The sequence below is a fragment of the Galleria mellonella genome, unplaced genomic scaffold (genome assembly GCF_026898425.1).
Source record: "Galleria mellonella isolate WM207_F2 unplaced genomic scaffold, CSIRO_AGI_GalMel_v1 utg352, whole genome shotgun sequence".
NCBI classification, from domain to species: Eukaryota; Metazoa; Arthropoda; class Insecta; order Lepidoptera; family Pyralidae; genus Galleria; species Galleria mellonella.
In genome coordinates, this window is record NW_026442084.1 from 6,589,355 (window position 1) to 6,610,468 (window position 21,114).

Consider the following 21,114-nt stretch of genomic DNA (forward strand, 5'->3'; position numbering starts at 1 on the left):
TCCAAAGGGGCACGAATTTTAGCGCAGAAATAAAACAGTAAATAGTATCCTGTATCACGGGAAATTTTATAAAATCTAGTGCTAACCCACGCCAAGAGAACAGATAAGTGCAGGTAAAGTCACGAGGCATAATTAGTAGAAACTAATTAATAACACAATAATGAGTAAATTAAATGCCAATTTCTCAACTACCTAATTACATTACTAAAATAAAAAATCATGAGAACAGTAAACATTTTTATTGTAAATATTTTTATTGTATCCCCTTACACTCGCGATGCACACGATGGCTCTCCCAAGCATTACCAGAAACTCACAGTGGCTTCCATTATTAACATTCTGCAATTGTGAACTTGCTATAGACTATAATAGCATATATTTTGAGAAGATAGGCACGTAATAATTCAGCAATTTAACATTATATACCATTGTGAGTTTCCTTTAGCGAAATCATACAAGCATGTATCTACGTATTACTTCAGTCGGCTCATTATTAATGCACTTAAACACTACAAAACTGTCATTTTCATTCACATTGAGCACGATACCCAAAGTTGTAATTTTTAAAATCTGCTATATATTTTTTTTATTTTCATACGATCATAAACAATATGGGAACATATTTAAGAAATCAGTAAAAATAACTAATTAAACAGCATACCTAGATTACTGTGATAATTAAGTTAATGTCTAGGTATAACAGAAATTATATAAAACCGAAATCCAGTTATAGTATTTAATATATATACATTTTTAGAAAAGCTGAATGCTGAAATAAAAAAACAAATATCGTGGCTAGGTATATATTTTGATCCATAGTCACAGGATAAAGTTGTCAAATTTCAATAATACTATTACTGTATTTTGGCTTGTATTATAAATTTATAATTGGCTTGTATTATAAGTTTATAAGAAAAAATTATACACCTTTAATGTAGGTGTAAAATAAAATGTCACACATGAAACTAGTTTATAAGTAGAAATTTAAACTTAATATATTTTTATTTAGAACATTATTACGACCGTATGATTAAGTTGTTAGTCAATTTTGAATTTAATAATTTGAACAATCAAAGTATGTAGCAAACAATCGTATATCTGTATTAAAATACCTATAGGTATTTTTTTATTATATTCTTTTGTAATAATTTATTGTGTACATGTGTACAGTTGTGAATATATTGAATTCTAGTTTAATTCTATAATACGTGAGCACTACGTTAATAGTTTCCTTTACATTACATACTGTGCCAACTTTTAGTCATATTGTAATTTATTTTCGTATCTGTTGCAAGTTTGAAAAATAGTTACCTTTTCAACCGATTTCTTTTTATTAATAAATTAAAAAGGTATCTAATTAAGTAATAACATAAAATACGCAAGTCGATGATGTTAGAAAAGGTACTGTAAGTAATAAAAATATATTTAAGATAATAGACCGACGAAATTATTAATTTATTAAACATTTCCGAGTTCTTTATTGTAAAAGGGTTACAGTCACATTTTTAGATCTATTTTATAAGCCGTTCCCAACAAGACATTTTAAGGCGTTTCAGCATAGCGTCTAACCGCTATTTTAATCTTTTAACATTTATCTAAGAAATTTAAATTTTTCCTAGTTTAAAAATTTGTAAGGTGTTAGCGTAGAAGAATATTATTTTGTTAACAAATATAACTATAATAGTATTTTTTTATATAAATAGTTATGTATTATTTTGACGACTAGTCAAGGTAAAACGTTACTAGATTGTAATAGATTCTACAGAGCATAAAATATAATAGAGAAATACTACAGCATAGAGTAGCTAATTAATTTGCGTTTTTATAAAAACAAACGTTTACCCTTCACTGTAAGTTTTCATTTTTTTATGGCAACACACATTATCGGAAAATATATTTCGCGCCTTTTTTGTTTTTATAAAAACGCAATACGAAGATTGTCGATTTTAAATACGAGAATCAACCGATTTTTATAAAGAGGCATTATTAATTTAATAATTAGAAAAATACTGTTTCTGAAGTATCTATAGGAATTCTGAATAATAAGAAAAATGTTGCGTTGAAAACTTGCACTATTGAGTTGAGAGTAGGTAGGTAAGTGCTGTCACTCACAATAGAATTTGATGAGAATCGTAAATCGTGAAACTTTGACATGTTATTGTGCAAAATAACAAAATTCCAGTTAATTATGTAAAAAAAAGAAAACATGTAATTAATTATTTATAATTGGAAATATTTAAATACTTATGCATTTAAAATAAAATATTTAAAACTTTTATTTATTCACACTCATTCTATCCAAACCAATCTCCCAATATTTTGTTACATTACATTTTGTAAATAATATAGATATCGTATGTCATAATAGTAATTCATCGCAACAATAATGTAAAACACACAAAATAATTTTGCCAAAGCGATATGTTTTCTTATTGTAGCATTATGTATGTATGCATTTCGTATGTATTTCTCGTCAATACAATTTAAATCGTGATATCAAATACTACTCTTAACACCTATTACATGTTATTTGCTCCATTAAACGAATGATGACCTAACTGTACATAAAGCTTTTTTATAAAATAAAATCTAGACCTTGTTTACACTATATGTAATCACACTAAGCTATGCATAACTGGCCACTTACATTAGTTTTCAGCGCGTATGACGCCATTTTGTTTTATTATATTCTTATTTCGAAATGGCGGACATTCTAGATTGCAATCGAATGAAAAACAATATTTTTTTTTCATCATCACAGAACAGTTAAACGCTTTTTGTTACGGCACTGACATTTTAATTCAGAAGTCCTAAGAATTTCAATAGGTATACTTTAAACGTATTCAAATGGAGTTTCGAAAATGGCGGTGCAGTAACAAAAAGTCATTTGAAATCTCATCTCATTACATCAATATAGGCAAAGAAAGGTATGTTTATAAAAACATGTGAATTTTTTGCGCTTTTAATGCGCTAAAACCAGGATGATGCGCCACCCAACTTTGTAGATAATTCACCGATGCCGCGACCGAAAATGTTGCCGACCTATAAGGATAAAGTAAGTATAAATATGTACATGGATAATAAATCATAGACAGATCTTTTTTTTAAATTATTTTGACCTTTCAATAGAATATATATACTGCTTAGTTTAGGTCAAATAGTAAATGTATGCCAAATTTTGTACAACTGGTGCAGTCATTAAACTGCCAAGAGGTAACAAGCTTGCTTTCACATTTATATATTTGTATGTATGAATTTCAAATCAGTGACATAGTTAAACAGTACCATTACATGGATAAATACGGAACCCAAAGTTAATTTTTTTTTAAAAATAAGTAGATAGATCAACCTATTTTCCAAGTTTCGTTAACAAAGACCGCCGCTCTTTCGAAATGCCACGGCATTCCAAACTCTGTCTACAGTAGGCGATTCAGTTACCTTGCCAACAACCGCGGTCACGTTCCCCAACTTTGCTTCTTCGGTGAGCGCTTCTAATTTCGACTTGCCACTTCTGGAACCTTCTTCGGAGCCACCATCGTCGCCGCCGCTGTAAAGACGTTTCTTATGAGATCGACCCAGTTCTACAAAGAGTCGTTACTACATCGTTAAGTTAAATTGGTTTTATTAACGGTTCCTAATAAACGAGCTCTATTTTATGGCTCTGTCCACCTGTGTGGATAGCTGTTCGTAAACAATGCATTGACCGTCTTACTACAAAAAAAGTAAGTTTGTGATAGACAGATGTTAAATACATGTTTAGAGTCTTACTCTTAGTTTTACTAAAAAGGTCGTCTAACATCTGTTTATGACCAAGGAAAGGAAATTATTATTAAAAATAAAAGGTATTTATAATCTAGTAGTAGTATCTAATAGGTAGATAAGGAAAAAAAAAATTACAAATAAACATACTTATTAAACAATGTTTAATAATTTAGAGTTTTGATAGACACTGTCTAAGGTAATGTTTTAAATTATTGTTGTACTCATAGAATGACCATCAGTGGTTTAAAACCTAAATATGCTCATGTACAGCGCGGTTTTAGACGCGTTTCTTCCACCTGTGTTCTAGTTATAGAATAAACTTCCTACGAATGTTTTCCTAACCATTACAGGTGGGGTTCTTCAGAAAAGACGTGATTAGGTCTGTTCAGGACAATCAGTGTAACGCCATCTGGTAATATTTATTATAACTAAATCTGTTTAGGTAATTTAGTATAGATGGCGTTGAATGTATAATGATGAAATGAATAATGATAAAAATAGCTGCTTGATTGACATAATAAATTGAAAGCAATAAAATAGTCCTTGTTATAAGGTACATAGGTAATATTTTTTTATGGATTGAAATAGAATAGTAATCCCGTTTGTGCTGCTAATCTGATACTGCAAGAGTGTTTTCATTCCGTTTTATCCCAAAGGAAAAATGAGTGTAATATGATTCCAAGGCTCATGTATGTATGTAAATTACTTTATTTCATCATTATTTCTAAATACGTAAACAGATTTAATTGTATGAGATATTGTTAGAATCCGTATACCATCCAAAATGACACTGGCTATATTTTTTTTATTAGGGCTATCGTATTATCTAATTTGCGTTTCTAAATATACTTATTTTTTTAATAAAATCATTAAGAAATGATGATCATTTATCATTTACCCAGTATCTTGCTGTGCCAACAACAAGCTGCAGGTGGCCTCCTCGGTGTGCATTCTGGCTGCAACGTTCTGGTAAACTTTCGAGTTGAGCTTATCATCGATTACGCCTTGCAACTCGAAGTCACTGTACATTTTCTGTAGAGGAAGAAGGAGTAAAAAGAATAAAACACGATAAGAGGCATTAAAACGTTAATATAAATCCATTTTTTATAATAATAATCAAGCTTTTATAGCAATAGATTGACCATCTCACTGAATGTTTATTTTTTTTTATTCAAATTCAATAAACAAAAAAAAAACAGTGCAGACTAAATTTTGAATAAATAAAAAATTATGTTTTTTTTTTAATAACTTAAGTACAAATAAGTATTTGTACCTTTAGGATAATGGAAAGGCAGGCGACCTGCTGTGGATGCAACGCCGGCCTTTCTGTGAGCCAAGTGTTGATTAGATTCACTTGGTTCCCATACCAGTGCTCAAACAACTGCAGGATCCATAGCTCGTCTGTTACCTGTACATAGAACATTTTTACATACTTATCTTGTGGTAATACCTAGATTTTTTTATACATGACTTATTTTTTACACGAATGGGATAGTAGAGGACGGAAAACATTATTGTCAGTGAAGAGAATGTTAATTAATTTAGCATCGGTGCAGATTTTGGGGAATTTATGTAAGGGAAAATATGTTTACTGACTTAGCACCAGATAAAAGTTTATCGAAATCCGTCCGTGAATAGATATGATTCACTGGTTTTAATAATACTATATCAGATTACCCGGTCCCGGTATAGAATGGACCATGCTTTTTTTCCGTAGGTGTCGTAATTGGCGAACTAAGGGAACTTAATGGTCGAAGGCCCATTCAACTGCGTCCCTCTTAAAACATCACTGAAAGCCTAACTGCAGTTGCCAACCCGCCTACCAAGCGTGGTAACTACTGGCATACCCCCCTTTTGGAGAAGGCCTACATTCAGCAGGTACGTATATTCCTTAATAACTAACCTTAGATCTGATTTGGTCCATGGAATTTCTCATGAAGTTGACATAGCCTTGGCCAATGTCTTTGCCCGAACCAGACACGTTCGCTATCGTCAAGATGGAGCCGATTAAACTGAAAAAAAAAAATGAAATTCTCATGAAGTTTTTACATTTTTGACATAAAATATATAAACATATGTATTTCGATCAATTCACTTAAATGTTGTCTGTAAAGGAATTGAAGTGCAATTTACCAGGCAAAGATACGGTCTAAAAAACTTGCTCATAACGCAATCTGAATCTGTATGTATTACTCGATTATTCTATATCCTTTTCATTATCTACGTTTGATTTGTCGTGTGGTCCCGGCATAGAATAGGCCATCCCTTCCTTTACCGTGGTAATTGTAAGAGGCGACTAAGGGAACTTAACGATTTAGGGATGGGCAATAGTAATTCTTAAAACTGGCTAACTGTTGTTGCCAATCCGACTGTCAAGCGTGGTAATTATTACAAATGTTCAGCAGTGGACATTTAACGTCTGATATAACAAAAATGCTTGATTTATCGAGAATTTTGACCGAAACTCTCTGAGACAGGTCTTTGTATCTCTTTTATAAAAATACGTTGTGTGGTGATACGCTTCTAAGCAAATACAAGGACAGTACGAGTCCATCAACGCAATCTACCGAATATAATAAGTTCTCTCTTTTAACGGTTGGCCTTACTATGCCGACTCACTAAATGCTTTTTCACATTACACTTGAAGGATCTCAGGTCATAGAACCAAGGGAATGTAATTATATCACGGGATAGACCAATTCATAATCCAGATACCACTATGTTTCTATTGAGTTGCGCCAAGTCCAAAAGTTTTTGAATAATTATCGTCGATTCCTCATCTCGAACATAGGTCTGTATATATGTAAAACAAAAGCTTATTTTTAATCGTTTCCACGAAATTAAGAATTTTATCGTCTGTCTAGTTTTTGTAAAAGATAATAAAATTATTAGGTTTTGTTTTGATTACCTGCCCTCGTCGAATCTAGCAATTTTTGCCAAAGTAGCTTCGAGTACAGCGGACAGTCGTGTTGTCATGCCAGTCGCCATAGCTTGCAGGCACGCTTCAATTTGGCCATCCATTTTGACATGATATTGATACTGTTGAAGATATGAAGTATTATGGCGTTATAGTGTAGTGATCAGAGATGTGCATGATTTGCGGGTTTATATATATTTCAGACCACGAGCTGTTTAGCTTCTTTATTAAGTTTGGTCTTTTTGGTTAAGAAGACGAGACTATGAGGATAGAAAAAAGGTTAACAAGTAGCGTGGCCATGTATAGGCAGATACAATGTAAAATTATCCTCCGTAAATGAAGTGACAATCTCAAATGTGTTGCATGGAAAGTTAGTGGATTCATTTAGTAGTGGTGAATTAATGATTAAAATGATGATGATATATCCTCAAGGAAACCTTAGTGAGACAGTGGTAGGCACGTTACTTTGCGTAACGAGGTCCCGGATTTGATTCTCGGTCGGGTCATTTAGGAAGAGAAATTTTACAAATTGGTTTTTTTTTTTACAACACAGGGGGTAAACGAGCATGCGGCTCACCTGATGGTAAGTGACTACCGCCGCCCATAATCACCCACAAAACCTACGGCATTGCAGGTGTGCTGCCGGCCTTTTAAAAAGGAATATGCTCTTTTCATAAAATATATGAAGGTTATGTTGTCGTATCGGTTCGGAAATACTGCTGCTGGAAGTTGATTTCAAAGAGTAATTGGTTGTGCGTGGGAGAAAGTGCCTTGAAAAACGCACGGTGGAGGACCGCCAACTCGTCCAGATGGTTGGGATGAAATTTTAACAAAAATGCTTGATTTTATGGAAACTCTCGGGTTGTACGATGGTGAAAATCTGCAGCAGGTATCAATCCGAACAATTCTTCAGAGCACTCACCAGGATATATTAGGTAGAAGATGCACAGAGATGCAACATCTCTACGCATGTTTCAGTTGGGTCAAGCCGGACATAAGACGCCGATCGTCAACATATTCTGTATATATGTAAAACAAAAGCTGCCCGACTTTGAATGCGGTCTAATGGAAGGATTATTGGTACTGTGGCGCTCCTGCCCACAGGTGAGAACAGTATTCCATGTGTGGCCTCACTTGAGCTTTATACAGTTTTAGGCGGTTTTCTGGCGTATATAATACCGTCTCACTTTTTGGTTAAGCACCCGAGACAAGGATTTTTGGAAGCTATCTTAGCTTTTTCCTCCAGATGACCGCATGGAAAACTGGACGTCGCTAGAATTAATATATCGATGCCAAGAATCCTTAGTGAGACTCGACTTATTATCAAGGGAAGTGCCCTGAAGAGAAATTTTACAAATTGGTTCGGGTTTGGGTGTTCTGGAATGTGCCTCTAGATTCCTTGCCTGGTTTCTCATAATACATGGAATCCGAGCTCGAGGATCAGGTGATGGTGTGATTATATGACATTTAATTGAAATTTATTAAACTTACAATGTCGACGCCTTCCACAGCGCAGAGTTTTAAGGCTTGATTCTTGGCGTCCAAAGCAACATTCACCATAGCGCACGTCTCTGCCGGTAAGATGTAATCCGTGGACATGAAGGTCACACTCTTCTTTAACCACGACTGTAAATAAAAATGTTATTTGAAAAATAAATGCCAAGATATAAAAGACACTGCTAAATATTCTCTCACTACACTTCTTTACTATATGCTCAACAAATGAAACTATTTCGTTGTACTGATGAAAAATTTTATAAGATGGCAAAGAAATTAATTTTCTGTGATTAGTTATCCAATTTTTAACCAATGCGTGGCAGTGGCATGACAGTCAAGTGAAGTGTTAGCTAACATATGTAGGAAAATTCAGTAAAGTGATTATAGTAACCTGGAAAGAAGCTTCAGTCCTCTGTATGCAGGTTTCCATCATATCGCTGGCCATCAGCTTAAGTCGCTGCTCGAGATGTGACCGGAATTCTGGCTCGGGCCAATGTAGATCTCTGATGAAGCATTGTAACGCATCCAGTTTCCAGAACAATTCTTCGCTTGTCGAGCAACCATTACTGGAATAATTGATACAAACGTGTAAATAGTATAAATACTGATCTAATTAATCTTTATTAATATTATACATGTAAAAGTAAATTTGTTTGTTGCCTCTTGGAGCTTAGAGGACTTAACCAATTACTATGAAATTTGACATACAGGTAAGGTATTGAATGAAAAAGGTCATGATTTACTTTTAATCTCGCTCAGTGAACAGATTTCGATGACGCGATCGAATACGCAGATAAAAGATAGTCAATGATTCTTTACCCTTTGATCTCCCATCGTTCTTTTTCGAATCCCTTATGTAGCGATTGAGCTATTGATGATTCCATCAAGTCCACATAACGTACTACCAGAGGTGCAAACGTATCACGGAGGTGTTCATGGAATCTCCCGCCTTTCAGGTTTTCTGATGGCAAGAAAAAATATACTTATTTTACTGAACTAGGCGTCATTTTGCGGAAGTCCATATCACTGGTTATTTGATTAGAATTATTTTGTTTAATTCCGTTACCATTAGTATGTGTGTGACTACCAACGCTTGAAGATCAACCATTACTATTACTACAATTCGTTATTCGTAGTTTGGATGTCGAACGGTTAACATTAGGTTCCGAGCAGCGATTTAATAATTTGTCTGAAGATGCCTCGTTTAGAGGTGAAACACGTGTTGCAAAACGTGCATGAACAAAATAGCAGTGGGTGATTTATGGCCAATGGATTAATGGTTGCGTAACTTCTGGTAGTAATACCATATCAGCCATTGTCCATTGCTAAATATAGTTTTGCGGTTTTGCAAGTAGTTATCACGCTTGGCAGGCGGGTTAGTAACCGCAGTTAGGCCTTTGGTGATGGTTTAAAAGGGATAGGGTTTAAAATACTACCCATCCCTCGACTATAACTTTCTTTAGTCGCCTCTTACGATACCCACGGGAAAGGAAGGGGTGGCATATTGTATACCTGGACCTACACAGCGATAGAGTAGATCTGAAAGTTATAGAAGTGGCCAATCTTCGAGAGTTGGCATACATATATTTAATGGTAGCAAAATTAAACAAAATATCTAACCAAATAACCATTCATACTTATTTTAACGTTAACATCGTGTAAGAGTAGTAATGCATATTTTTTAGATCAGTGGATCTAGACTAGAAGCATGAAATTTTGCATACAAAGTCGGAATATATTCTTATATTTAGTTAGAAGCCTGATCTTATTATTAGGGCTACTTCTGTATAAGCTTACCATCGGTTCTTAAGTAATCATTCAGTATCTGGAAGAGTGGGAACGAGTCCCAAGTATCAGGTGGCTGTTCAGTGAGTACTCTATCCATGTCTACACCAAACAGCGCCCAGAAGATCTCTGCATGTTCTACCAGCAGTTCGGAGAACCATGCAAACGCCTGGAAAAAATGTGATGCTATCGAAGATATATTGTACGCTGATATTGTATGAATTAAATCTACTATGATACATGAAAATATTACCGGGAGTCATATTTTTTGTTTATATTTTTATCTACCCTTGAAAAGAGAAAAATTTTAGTTGTCAGAAATGTATTAAAATTGATATTTTTTAAATTGCGCTGCAATGTTACAGGACGTTTGTCAGATTCAGGTGCAACTTTCAAAAAAAGATATTATTTCACAAAAATAAACAAGAACTTTTAAGTAGAAGAGCAATAAGTATTTTAAATGTCAAATATTTAAACATATCATCAAAGTGCCATTGACGTTTAGGTAAAGTATATTCAATCCGAGTTATTTATTATAATACATATAAAGGAGCTAAAACCATCAAAACATTCGGTTTTACTTAAGCAATATCTACTACCTAAATAAATTTAAAACTGTTGGAGGAGTTATAAATAAAATTATAATTTTTACATTAAATACTTGAATAAACAAAATTTAATAAGAATATTCATGCATATCTCCTTAAAATACAAGATGAAGCCTTTCTATCTACTGTAATTTTGTATGCGACTGACAAAGCGATATAAAAAATAGGTACTTAAGTGTATGATGTTATAAGTGTGATTTATATTGAATAGTAATGTAATGTTTCAAGATATAGTGCAAGCATATAGTCAATAAGAGATAAAGAGCATTCTACAGAAGCAATAATTTCCTATCAAGTGCTTGATGTTTTGTTTTGATTATTTACTAAAATATACTTGTTCTGTATTTAATATTGTATGAATTTAATGCTGGAGTAGAATGGTAAGACGGAGTAGATTCAGGCGTATATGTAGTTTCGAATTTAACAAATGAAAGTCCCGCCAATTTTAATAATCACGAGAACGATATATGATCAATTTTATTTTTGGGACCCATTATAAGAATTTTGATAACCGGTATGGTAGATTAGAATAAAATCTTCTATTCTTGATTGAAATACATGCATTTGAAAATTTCAAGTCTATTTATTAAATAGCTAAGCAATTGCCCAAGCAAGTGTTTTCTATTAAGAGAACTTGGGTCTACTCCTGCCAAAAATTTGTGATCAAACCAATCAGAGTGAAGAATGATCAAAATCGAGTGAATACAATTGACAAGTGATTTGATCAGCCGAGCAATCAATCAAATTATTAAGTAGTTACATTTTGTTGACCGCTAGAATCCGGTTTTGTGTTATAAACCTGCGGAGAAATAAAAAATAAGATAGAGGTGGAATATAAGAAGTTATACAAAGTACTTGGCGTACATCCAGTGACGTGAAATGAATCAGAACGATTCACTTAACGACTAAGCGACATAAAATATATAAGTATTCAGGAAAATAAATATATTCTGTAGGTTTCTATAAAATATTTTTTATTACACGACTAAGAATCGTGAAGGTAATATCAGACAACAAAATAATTTTGGAAAAGTTCGCTATATAATGTAAAGATTACGATGAAAATAATAATAATAATAATATTAAGATATAATAACAAAATTACAACTATTGAAAGATTTATTTTATTTTGAACTGTTTTTGTTTTCATCGCAATCAAAAATATATATACTGATTCATTATTTCCCACACTAATAGCGACAGGAGAGTAGGGTGCTATTTTCCAGTGAACACTGACAGTCTTTGGTAAAACTTTTTGAAAGAAAAGTAATTTGAGCTAAAAATTTTTATGTTCTGATGAATGTGAAATTTTGCTTTTATGTATTATATAAAAAGTTTTACCATAACGGAAAATACAACATTTAGGATTATAATATAGACATATTAATGCATATATCTATTTTGAATTATAACAATATGAACATCATCAGATTTAGACATACAACTTATAGAGATTATATATTCAATCACTCATATGATGATGACTTTGTTATTTTTCAAAATAAGTCATTTTATACTTCTGTAAACGTTTCACGCTACTTATTTATCTCCATTACCTCTGCATAATGTTCTTCATTTTGCTGCAATAGATCAACACACAGTTCTGCTAAGTGAATGAGGTCCTCTAGTTTTTTTGCTGGAGTCACCATGGTTTCGCCTCGTAGATCCTCTAAAATAGTTAAACATGAAACTTGTTTAAAGCTTGCAAATATTTAATGATCTACACAAACCTTTCATTCAACCACTTTTGATGCTTCTTCCCTAACAATCTCTACATAGTATTCTTGCTTTAATTTCTTACCATTAACAAACTTTTTGTAATTTATACGATGACATTATTATGATTTGGTATTGGGTTTATTGTCGTCATCGCTTTAAGATCTTTTCAATCTTCAATATTTAAATACACTAACTTATTTTTAAATAAATTATTTATATTTATGATTACATAAATATATTAAATTAAATCATGGATTATTATTATTGTTATTGTATTATAGATTTATAACCTTCAATGTTGGCTTTCTGACTAAGTTGTGTATAATTCAACAAGGCAGCATTTTCCAAGCTCGTTTGTATCATTGCGCGTACTTCTTCTGGAGCGACAGGCGTTGCTACATCCTTCATTAGTACTCGTTCTAAGAGTGAGAGAGTAGCCTGAAAGTAATAGTGTATTGGATAATTTGTGAATTTTAATGGAAAGTTTATTACTGAGTGTTGTGTAAAATTACATTCAACTAGACCATAAAGACATTAGAGTCTGCAGTAGCATATAAAGAGGAATAAACTTTAAAGAAATAAACATTATGTCAATTTAAATTTAAAGAAACTACATGTTATTTTTGCTAGTAGACGGATTACTAGTTTTAATACGAATGATTATTTAGCGTACCTACCTATATTTAAATTATTTACTACCTTCAAAGCGCCTTCGGGACGTCCGAACGGGAACGCGTATCTGAAGTTCGTTATTTGATGCTGCAGTAACGTCTTCAGTCTCTCCTTTATCTCGGCGAATTTCTCCTTCTCCTGGACCGTGATGCTGCCGACCCCATCAGGCCTGCCAGGCAACGTCGCGGTACTGTGAACCACTTCCACCGTGGAGCTTACTCTAGTAGGGCACAAGCGGGATTTAGGATAGGCTGTGAAATTAGCAGCACTTTAACTAAAACTATGCTATATTTGATATTAACTTTGTCACCTACCTATATTATATCTAATTCATTATTCAGTAGGTAATTAATAGATATTGAAGATCGTAAGTATCGTTAAAGTTATTCATTGTTTGTTATCTATTAATTTTAAAACTAACTAGAACTAGGCGACATGTAATAAGATATCAATTGATAATACCTATTTTAAATTTTGAATCAATAGTGTTTTATATTTAACTGGAATTTTCCAAAAAAAAGTATACTTTGAAATCAAAATTTCAATTCATATCGATGCTTCATTGAAATATCATGATATTGCCAATGTATTATTAGTAACTGCTTAATTCACAAGCCCGGAGACAGAAATGTTAGTCAGGTAAGCAGGCTCAGAGTTAGAAAGCAAACATTTAACTATATCTCACTGCAGTACAATCTACTATAGTTAGATTTAGGGGCAATCTAATAGATTGTAGTATATAGAAAGCAACATTACACTGATGTGAGGCGGCAGTGGCTTGTGTTCACACAACTTGGGGTCTGTAACTATGTTTGATAAAACGTTAGAACATAGAATATTATTTTCGGTGTTTTTATAAATTCTTTTGAAATGTGTTTGGTATTGATATATTATTATTATATGCAGTTTATCAAACATAGTAACATTTCTAGTTATCTATACAGTAGGTATACATTGAATTAGAGTTGACATTTTTGTAAAATAGTAAGGGACCCAAAATGCTTCCTTGTAGAACACCAAGTCTAACACAGAAACGTCTAATTTTTTACATAATAAATATTCAATACGTACCTAATTAATGCTAATTAATGCATAGGTACAGTTTCAACATTGGTATTTATGAAATAAGTGAGGGATATAAAATGACTGAGTGCTTTGAAATATTAAATAAGCACAATCTTGGATGATAATTCTTATTCATCAAACAAACTTAAAGTTATATGATATTTGTCTCTTTGTACGATGAATGATGATAATGAATTTAAACGTCCAAGATATATAATGTAAATAATAAGTATCATTGGACATGGAGCTTCAAGAATAAATTCATTCTTGATAAATAATAATTAAACATATGTAGGTTAAGGGTAATATTTGTTAAATTATTTGACTAATAAGTTCATTTTTTTTATATCATTTAGTGTGGTGGGTTAACATCTAAAGTATTAGCTATAGCATTAATGTTATTTTGTTTAATTCATTCTGGAATATGCACGTGATTACCAACCACGTGTAAAGAGAATCAACCATCATTGGCTAGCTCCAACAATTAAAACATATGGGCGTACACATATTTTAACATTTATTTAGTTTCTAAAATTGACATTTTACATCAAACAGTAAATTATTTGCAGTTTTTAAGATTACATATTATTTTATTAATTAGGAATTTGTTTCTAACAAAAAGATATTATTAGATTCGGGCATAGATACCCAACATCAAAAGTAGGCGTCTAAACAAAACAACATTAATTTAATAAATACAGTTGCTTTGATTTTTGTAAAAGTAACATCTCATTCAATAATTATTTGTAAATTGTTCTGTTTATAACTAATATTTAATCAAATAATATAACTATTTACTCACCTGTTGCCGTGGACGTGGCTGGCACAGAATGCGAAGGAGTAATGCATTAAAGTTGGATCCACTGTCTGCTGTCCACTTTCAGCGACGTCCAGAAGATCAGAAAGGTAGCAGAGATGGCGATAGCAACCTCGAACACCATACCGAGCGCAATATTCGTCTAGCACGAAAACTTGACCAGGAGAAAACCATCCCTGAAATATGAGATGAAGTTAATAAAAGGATACTGTTTATATATGCTATTGGTGATGACAGATTAACGTCTTAACTTTTGGAAAGTCGAAAGCCTTTGAATAGCTTAGATTTTTTAAAATTTACACTTCAATTTATGAGACAGCTTTACTTTTTAACGTTTTTGGGAATCCAAAATCGTTAAAAAGTAAAGCTGTAAAGAATCCAAATCCGAAGTGTCATTGTTTATTTTGTCATGATCCAGTAATCTCTGAACTCTGATTTCATAATAGCAAGACTATGTACTTGGTCATTTTATATTTAGATAAATAATTTAGAAAAAATTTGTATAGATTTAATGACAAATTAAAACTTAAATTGGTGGGTCCAGAGAAATTTTGCACATTTTAAATAATATAGGAGAGCACGAAAACGGGATTATGGATTTTATCCCATTAAAATATAGGACGAGTAATAAATGAAGGATTACAGTTTATTTAGAAGATGTGGAATTTCATCAGTCATGTTAATATATTTATAAAAATGAATGTAAATAATTAAATTAATGTAAAATATTTACCAATGAGCAATATGGATCTTGAAGGCGATATTTTAGCGTTTGTGACTGTAGCATGCAGAACAGCAGATGATGATCAAACTGGCATGGATCTGCTTGAATATAATCTTCCATGCCATGTTTACGAGCTTTGTCTGCATCTAGAGGACAATAATCGGTTTTGTAACGTCAGTATGTGTATATAAACTAAACTATATAACATTCACATCGAAAAAAGTATATAGCACTAATATATATTTTTATAATACTAACTAATATGGTAAACGATGTTTTATTCCCTTACACATTTACAAAACTTTATTAAAATCGGTCGGACGATTTTGGAGATTAACATGAATGAGCGACGTGACATGGGATTTTTTTATATTTTAGAGCGACCATAAAATCATAGAACTATTGGTGTTTTCAAAAGTAAAACAAAGTGATTTCCCAAAACAGTTTGAAACAGAATTTATTCATATTACAAACATCAAAACTTGTCAAATTTAACCTCTTTTAAATTATTATAATTACTCGACCGAGTTACGATTTCCGAATTAAATGATTTTATGGGAAGAACACCAGATATTATTTAAAAAGGAGGATTTTCATTAAATCAGGTTCTATATCTCCTGCTGTTAGGCAAGTTAGCAAGATTACCAACTGGCAAACTGTAGGTTTCTTAAGTTAACTTTTGCTATTGATAATAGTAAAACAATATTTCGTGATGATTATTTTTTTAAATAAACCAGTCAAAACTTATATCTCTGTGGTTTTTAAAAAAAAAAACAATATCGTAGATTGTTACATCTTATCAGGAGTAGAATAATAAATCAAAATATTCTACCATCGTGTTACTATCCTAGTGAATTTCAATAAACTAACCTCCCATTATTTTATGGTGGGTGTCGGATGTGGTTGGTGGTGTAGGTTTATGACTCTGTCCCGTTGCTCTGTACAACGCCATTACCCACAGATGGCACTCATTCTCATCAGTCACTCCCATCAGTACGGATTCGCCATCGCGCACCGCATTCATGAAGTATTTTGCACCTTCCAGCTCTGTCAACATATTTTGGTGTATTATTGTTTACACTTTGTCTTGTATTAGAGATTTATTACTTTCATTATTATTTACATTATAATATGAACTAGGTAATGTCTCATTGCGTAGCATGATTCTAAGCGTTTTAGTATTTGTGAAGTAAGTAGTCTATCTAACCTATTTGACAATAGCACGAAAGTGAGTTGGTGGAAATATACAATGCGAAATTAGAAGGATGCAAATATCAGGGAGAGGCCAAGATTTGTTATCTATGCTGAGCAAAGTTTAAAGTATCTCTTGAACTGATGTGAGAGATGTTATGAAAGTGGATGATGCAAAAGATAAGGTAATAAAGAAGATAAGATATAATTAAGGACAGAAACTTTTGGTACTTCATTTTCCTGCTTACTCTACAAGGGACTTGGCGTTAAAATAGCAGTGATGAAATGAGTAGATAAGTAATCTGATTTACCTTGTCCAACGATTAGCTGGGCTGTAAAAAAAAACATATTATAATATTAAAAGAAAAAACAATTCAGATAGGTACTTCGATAGAATACTTCGAATTTATACAAGAAAACATTCACTGTTATAATAACCAAATTTTGTATAAAGCAATTGTTTATTGTAATCTAAAACTGTATTGTTATTATATTTTTATCCTAATATAAAAAAGAGGAATGCAGTTAATTTATACACACATACAGTATATTGGGACATACAATGTACCTATGTAAGTAGTACTAGAAGTTTTAATATTAATATTTATATATTTAAACTTTAATGCACTGTACACATATATGCATACATATGGCAGTTATAACACCAAGAAGTTGCTCTCTACAATTTAAACTGTATCGATGTAACAATAGCTGGAAGAATTAACACTAAACCTACCAACATTTCATATATACCTAATACAATGAACGGTGAAATGACCGCTTTGAAATAAAATATGTATCTTAATATAGTAAGAGATTTTAGCCAATTGGATAGTAAACAAGTAAATAATACTAATGTAAATATTAAAAAAAATGGGTTGTATATATATTATAGGAAAAGTCAATAAGTTACATGGTGATACAGTAACGTTAATGAACATTTTTAAACTAAATTTCAAAAACGGTCATTTGAGCGCGTTTGGTAGGTTTAGTGTTAAAAAAGGAAAGAAATAAAATTAACTCAATGAAACTGACCGCTAGCAAGCTCAATGTAGTCCACAGTGAATCCGTCCAGCTGCATCATCTCGGCCGGTTCCGACTTCTTGTCTTTGTACGAGCATAGAGCGAATGTATACTGGCTCACTTGTACAAGTACCATGTATCGACGCTTCCATTTACGCCATACATTCTTGCCGATTACGTGGAGATAGCTAGAAACAATAATAATATAATAAGAATTGGTATCTATAGGATTCAAATGGAATAGTAACTTGATCAGTGCTGTCGGTATACGTTGGTGGGGCACCAGTGAGTGATTATTGATGAGGATGAAATTCCATCAATTGGCCCAACGTGATGAGTTCAAGAAGAATTAATTATGATGGGTTTTTTTGGTGGATGAAAATGGAATGGTAACCCCGCCTGCGCTAATGGGATACGCTGGCGGAGCACCAGTGAAGGGTGATAGATGAGAACGAAAACAGGCCAGTTAGCCATCATGATGAATTCACCAGGAATTAACCATGATAGTTTCCAGGGGGAACCACGAAGAGATAAACCTAGTTTGGTATATTACTAGCAATGGGATTTTTAGTCTCCATTACTAACAATCCCTTTCCCTCCAATTATGATTGTTTACAATGTCGAACCGCGTGCAGATCGACTTGATAGTGTATATACAGGGTGGCCCAAAAGTCCTTTGAAAAGTAAAATTTGAATTAAACGAAAACGGCGCGCGTGAGCGGTGCAGGGGAAGCGTGGGCAGTAACTTCGGTTTCTGAGAATTTAGTCGCGATGGAGCGTTTCACCGGAGCGGACCGTGCGTTTTGTGTGCGCGAGTTTTATCAAAACAACAATTCGGCAACCGTTGCGAGGCGGAAATTTCGAGAACACAAAGGTTTACACAACTTTGATGACACCCCAGCTCTCCAAACGATTAAGAATTGGGTTGCTAAGTTCGAGCTCGGTTCGACGTTAGATGGGTTGCTGGTTCGGGAGCGACCAAGGATATCACGTACGGAACAAAACATCGATACAGTGGCACAATCTATTCGTGAAAATCCTACACAGTCAACTCGTAAGCGTTCCAGTGCATTAAACGTATCCAGGACATCGTTACAACGGATTTTGAAGAAAGATTTACTTATGCACCCTTACAAAATTCAGTTGGTGCAAGAATTAAAAGAAACTGATGCTATCCAGAGAGTGAATTATGCTAATGAAATGTTTAATCGGTTTACTTCGTTCAATAACATAATGTTCTCTGATGAGGCACACTTCCACATTAACGGACATGTTAGTAAACAAAATTGCCGCTATTCGATTAATCCAAAACTTAAGCACCAGAATTAAATAGCCATGAGTTACAGTGGCATTCTTACAGGGGGCAGAACCACATGATCGAGAGTTTTTCACACAAAAATTGCAAAACTTTCTAGCTTTAATGGGTATATGGTTTCAACAATGGGATTTTTGCTATCCGTTATCCGTCAACTTTTTAACAATCTCCCTTTCCTGGCCACCACGTAGCCCTCCAATGGATTATGATTGTTTACAATGTCGAACCGCGTGGTCAATTAATGACCTAAAAGATCCGCAGAGTATATATATCAGTCATCGACAATTTCAGAAGGCGTTTGCAAGAGTGCCGTGACTGTAACGGATTACATCCGTTATTTACAAAAAATAAGTTTTTCACAGCTATATTTACAAATAAAAATATTATTCATAGTGTAATTAGTTTTATTTTTTGTATCAATTGTTTTAATACTTAAGTCATATACTTCTATTTGATTGTATGGATGTTAAAGAGTTTGGTAATACAAAACATAGTCACCGCGTAAAATAAGAAGACGTAAATGCAGTAACTGTTTAAAATAAACTCCTTTACATCCAAAAGCTGCCTGGAAGAGTTCGTTTTTAGCGATGATAAGGCCGTTCATTGTTTTCTCAGTGATATTTTTTTTTAATTAATTTTTCGTAATTTTACTAAGTTTTGCTAATGTAATATTTTAATGGGAATTATAAAGAATATCTATTTATCTAATAATCTTGATGATGTCATCCAACTCACCCACAATGTTTCATATTGAGCGGTTTATCCATACGACATGCAATTTTGATCCTGAGATCTTGGTCTGGCAAGTTTTTGGGTACTGTCATTCGGTGCCATTCGGGAGCCTGTAAACACGAATAAAAGTATCTGTTTATCTATTTATTTTAAAAGTCTAATGACCCCTTCTGTTATGTTATAAAGTACTCTTGAGATTGTGATTACTGAACAAAATATCATCACATTCGGTATATAATAGCTTTAATTTAGAAGAGATTTTAACATCTTTTCGTTTAAGAGTTTCCTCTAGTCAGTGCAACTAATTCATGCATCTTCTTCCAGCCAGTTCTATTTCAGGCCATATCCTTGACCTCTCTATACTATAATACATGACACCATGAGTTTTTAACTAAAAAAACGAAATTACAAATGTCTTTCTGTTAAATCTATCATAGTCTATCTGGTACATAGCATCGTTGCAGGTAAGTCTAGATTAAGGCTCTACGTAAAATTTCAATTATTTTATAATGTATATTTGAAAGAGAAATTGAGTGCTTTCGAAGTAGATATATGAGAGAATAAACAAATAGATGTAAAGTTAAAGATCAATGGTACTCGTGTTCCTCCAGCTTTTTTTTGAGAGACTTAGGTAGTTGTTCTAACTGGTTATATGAATACTGACCTTACTCGAAAGTGGTGTGGGCCTCAAAACCACTTTGCCAAGCTCCTTATCCTCTAAAGCCAGGACGCCAGGATTCTCTGTGTACAATTTAACTTTGACTGCCGGCAGAGGTTGTGTTGTGCTGAAATCGCCTTGTGTGTCCCACCTGTTATTAAATTATAATAGTATTAGCAACTCGCCGTGTAGTCCAGTCATATAATGGGTCATCTCTATTTTTCCCGTGGGTGTCGTAGCACCGTTTTTTTAAAATATACTAAATCCTAACTGTGGTTACCGGATTGGTAAGAATGGCAATTAATTAAAACCCTTCTTATGGAGGATGCTTATGTTTAGCAGTAGATAGCTAATGGCTGACATAATAATGATAACGATGACGTTTAGTAACTCGAGTTTGAGATGAAAATATACACGGTACATCTCTCTTTGTTTAACGTGCAAAAATCTTTATAAAGACCGTCTCATCTGCCTGAGAGTGGGCAAAATGTATGTGGGGTTTTTTGTAAATTTGGGGTTTATACCCACTAAGAAACGCACGATAAGGTGCATAATGTTCGGGTTCCTGGAATCCCATTTGAACTTCACCAGAAGCTCATGGTACCTAATGATTCAATACTTACTTGGTA

At 33.1% G+C, this 21,114-nt stretch overlaps 1 protein-coding gene across 12 annotated transcripts in view; it reads right to left on the minus strand.

Annotated features, from left to right (window-relative positions):
* Positions 1 to 224: 224 nt before the first annotated feature.
* The window catches only part of LOC113517138 (calcium-dependent secretion activator), a 70,417-nt gene continuing 49,527 nt past the window's right edge, over positions 225 to 21,114 (minus strand). For 6 of the 12 annotated variants that reach the window (XM_052896934.1, XM_052896933.1, XM_052896941.1 and 3 more), the window contains 21 exons: positions 20,492 to 20,636; positions 19,831 to 19,937; positions 17,793 to 17,968; positions 17,069 to 17,089; positions 16,437 to 16,613; positions 15,576 to 15,712; positions 14,828 to 15,018; positions 12,988 to 13,180; positions 12,579 to 12,726; positions 12,126 to 12,238; positions 11,330 to 11,368; positions 9,974 to 10,130; positions 8,996 to 9,137; positions 8,568 to 8,742; positions 8,171 to 8,305; positions 6,671 to 6,801; positions 5,666 to 5,774; positions 5,036 to 5,170; positions 4,661 to 4,794; positions 3,439 to 3,547; positions 225 to 3,042 (listed from right to left, as the gene is read on the minus strand). In XM_052896934.1, coding sequence (XP_052752894.1) covers positions 2,971 to 3,042; positions 3,439 to 3,547; positions 4,661 to 4,794; positions 5,036 to 5,170; positions 5,666 to 5,774; positions 6,671 to 6,801; positions 8,171 to 8,305; positions 8,568 to 8,742; positions 8,996 to 9,137; positions 9,974 to 10,130; positions 11,330 to 11,368; positions 12,126 to 12,238; positions 12,579 to 12,726; positions 12,988 to 13,180; positions 14,828 to 15,018; positions 15,576 to 15,712; positions 16,437 to 16,613; positions 17,069 to 17,089; positions 17,793 to 17,968; positions 19,831 to 19,937; positions 20,492 to 20,636 — 2,746 coding nt within the window. In that variant the 3' untranslated portion in view covers positions 225 to 2,970. The remainder of the gene's footprint in view (positions 3,043 to 3,438; positions 3,548 to 4,660; positions 4,795 to 5,035; positions 5,171 to 5,665; positions 5,775 to 6,670; positions 6,802 to 8,170; positions 8,306 to 8,567; positions 8,743 to 8,995; positions 9,138 to 9,973; positions 10,131 to 11,329; positions 11,369 to 12,125; positions 12,239 to 12,578; positions 12,727 to 12,987; positions 13,181 to 14,827; positions 15,019 to 15,575; positions 15,713 to 16,436; positions 16,614 to 17,068; positions 17,090 to 17,792; positions 17,969 to 19,830; positions 19,938 to 20,491; positions 20,637 to 21,114) is intronic. The other 6 variants (XM_052896943.1, XM_052896938.1, XM_052896944.1 and 3 more) reach the window with 4 other exon arrangements.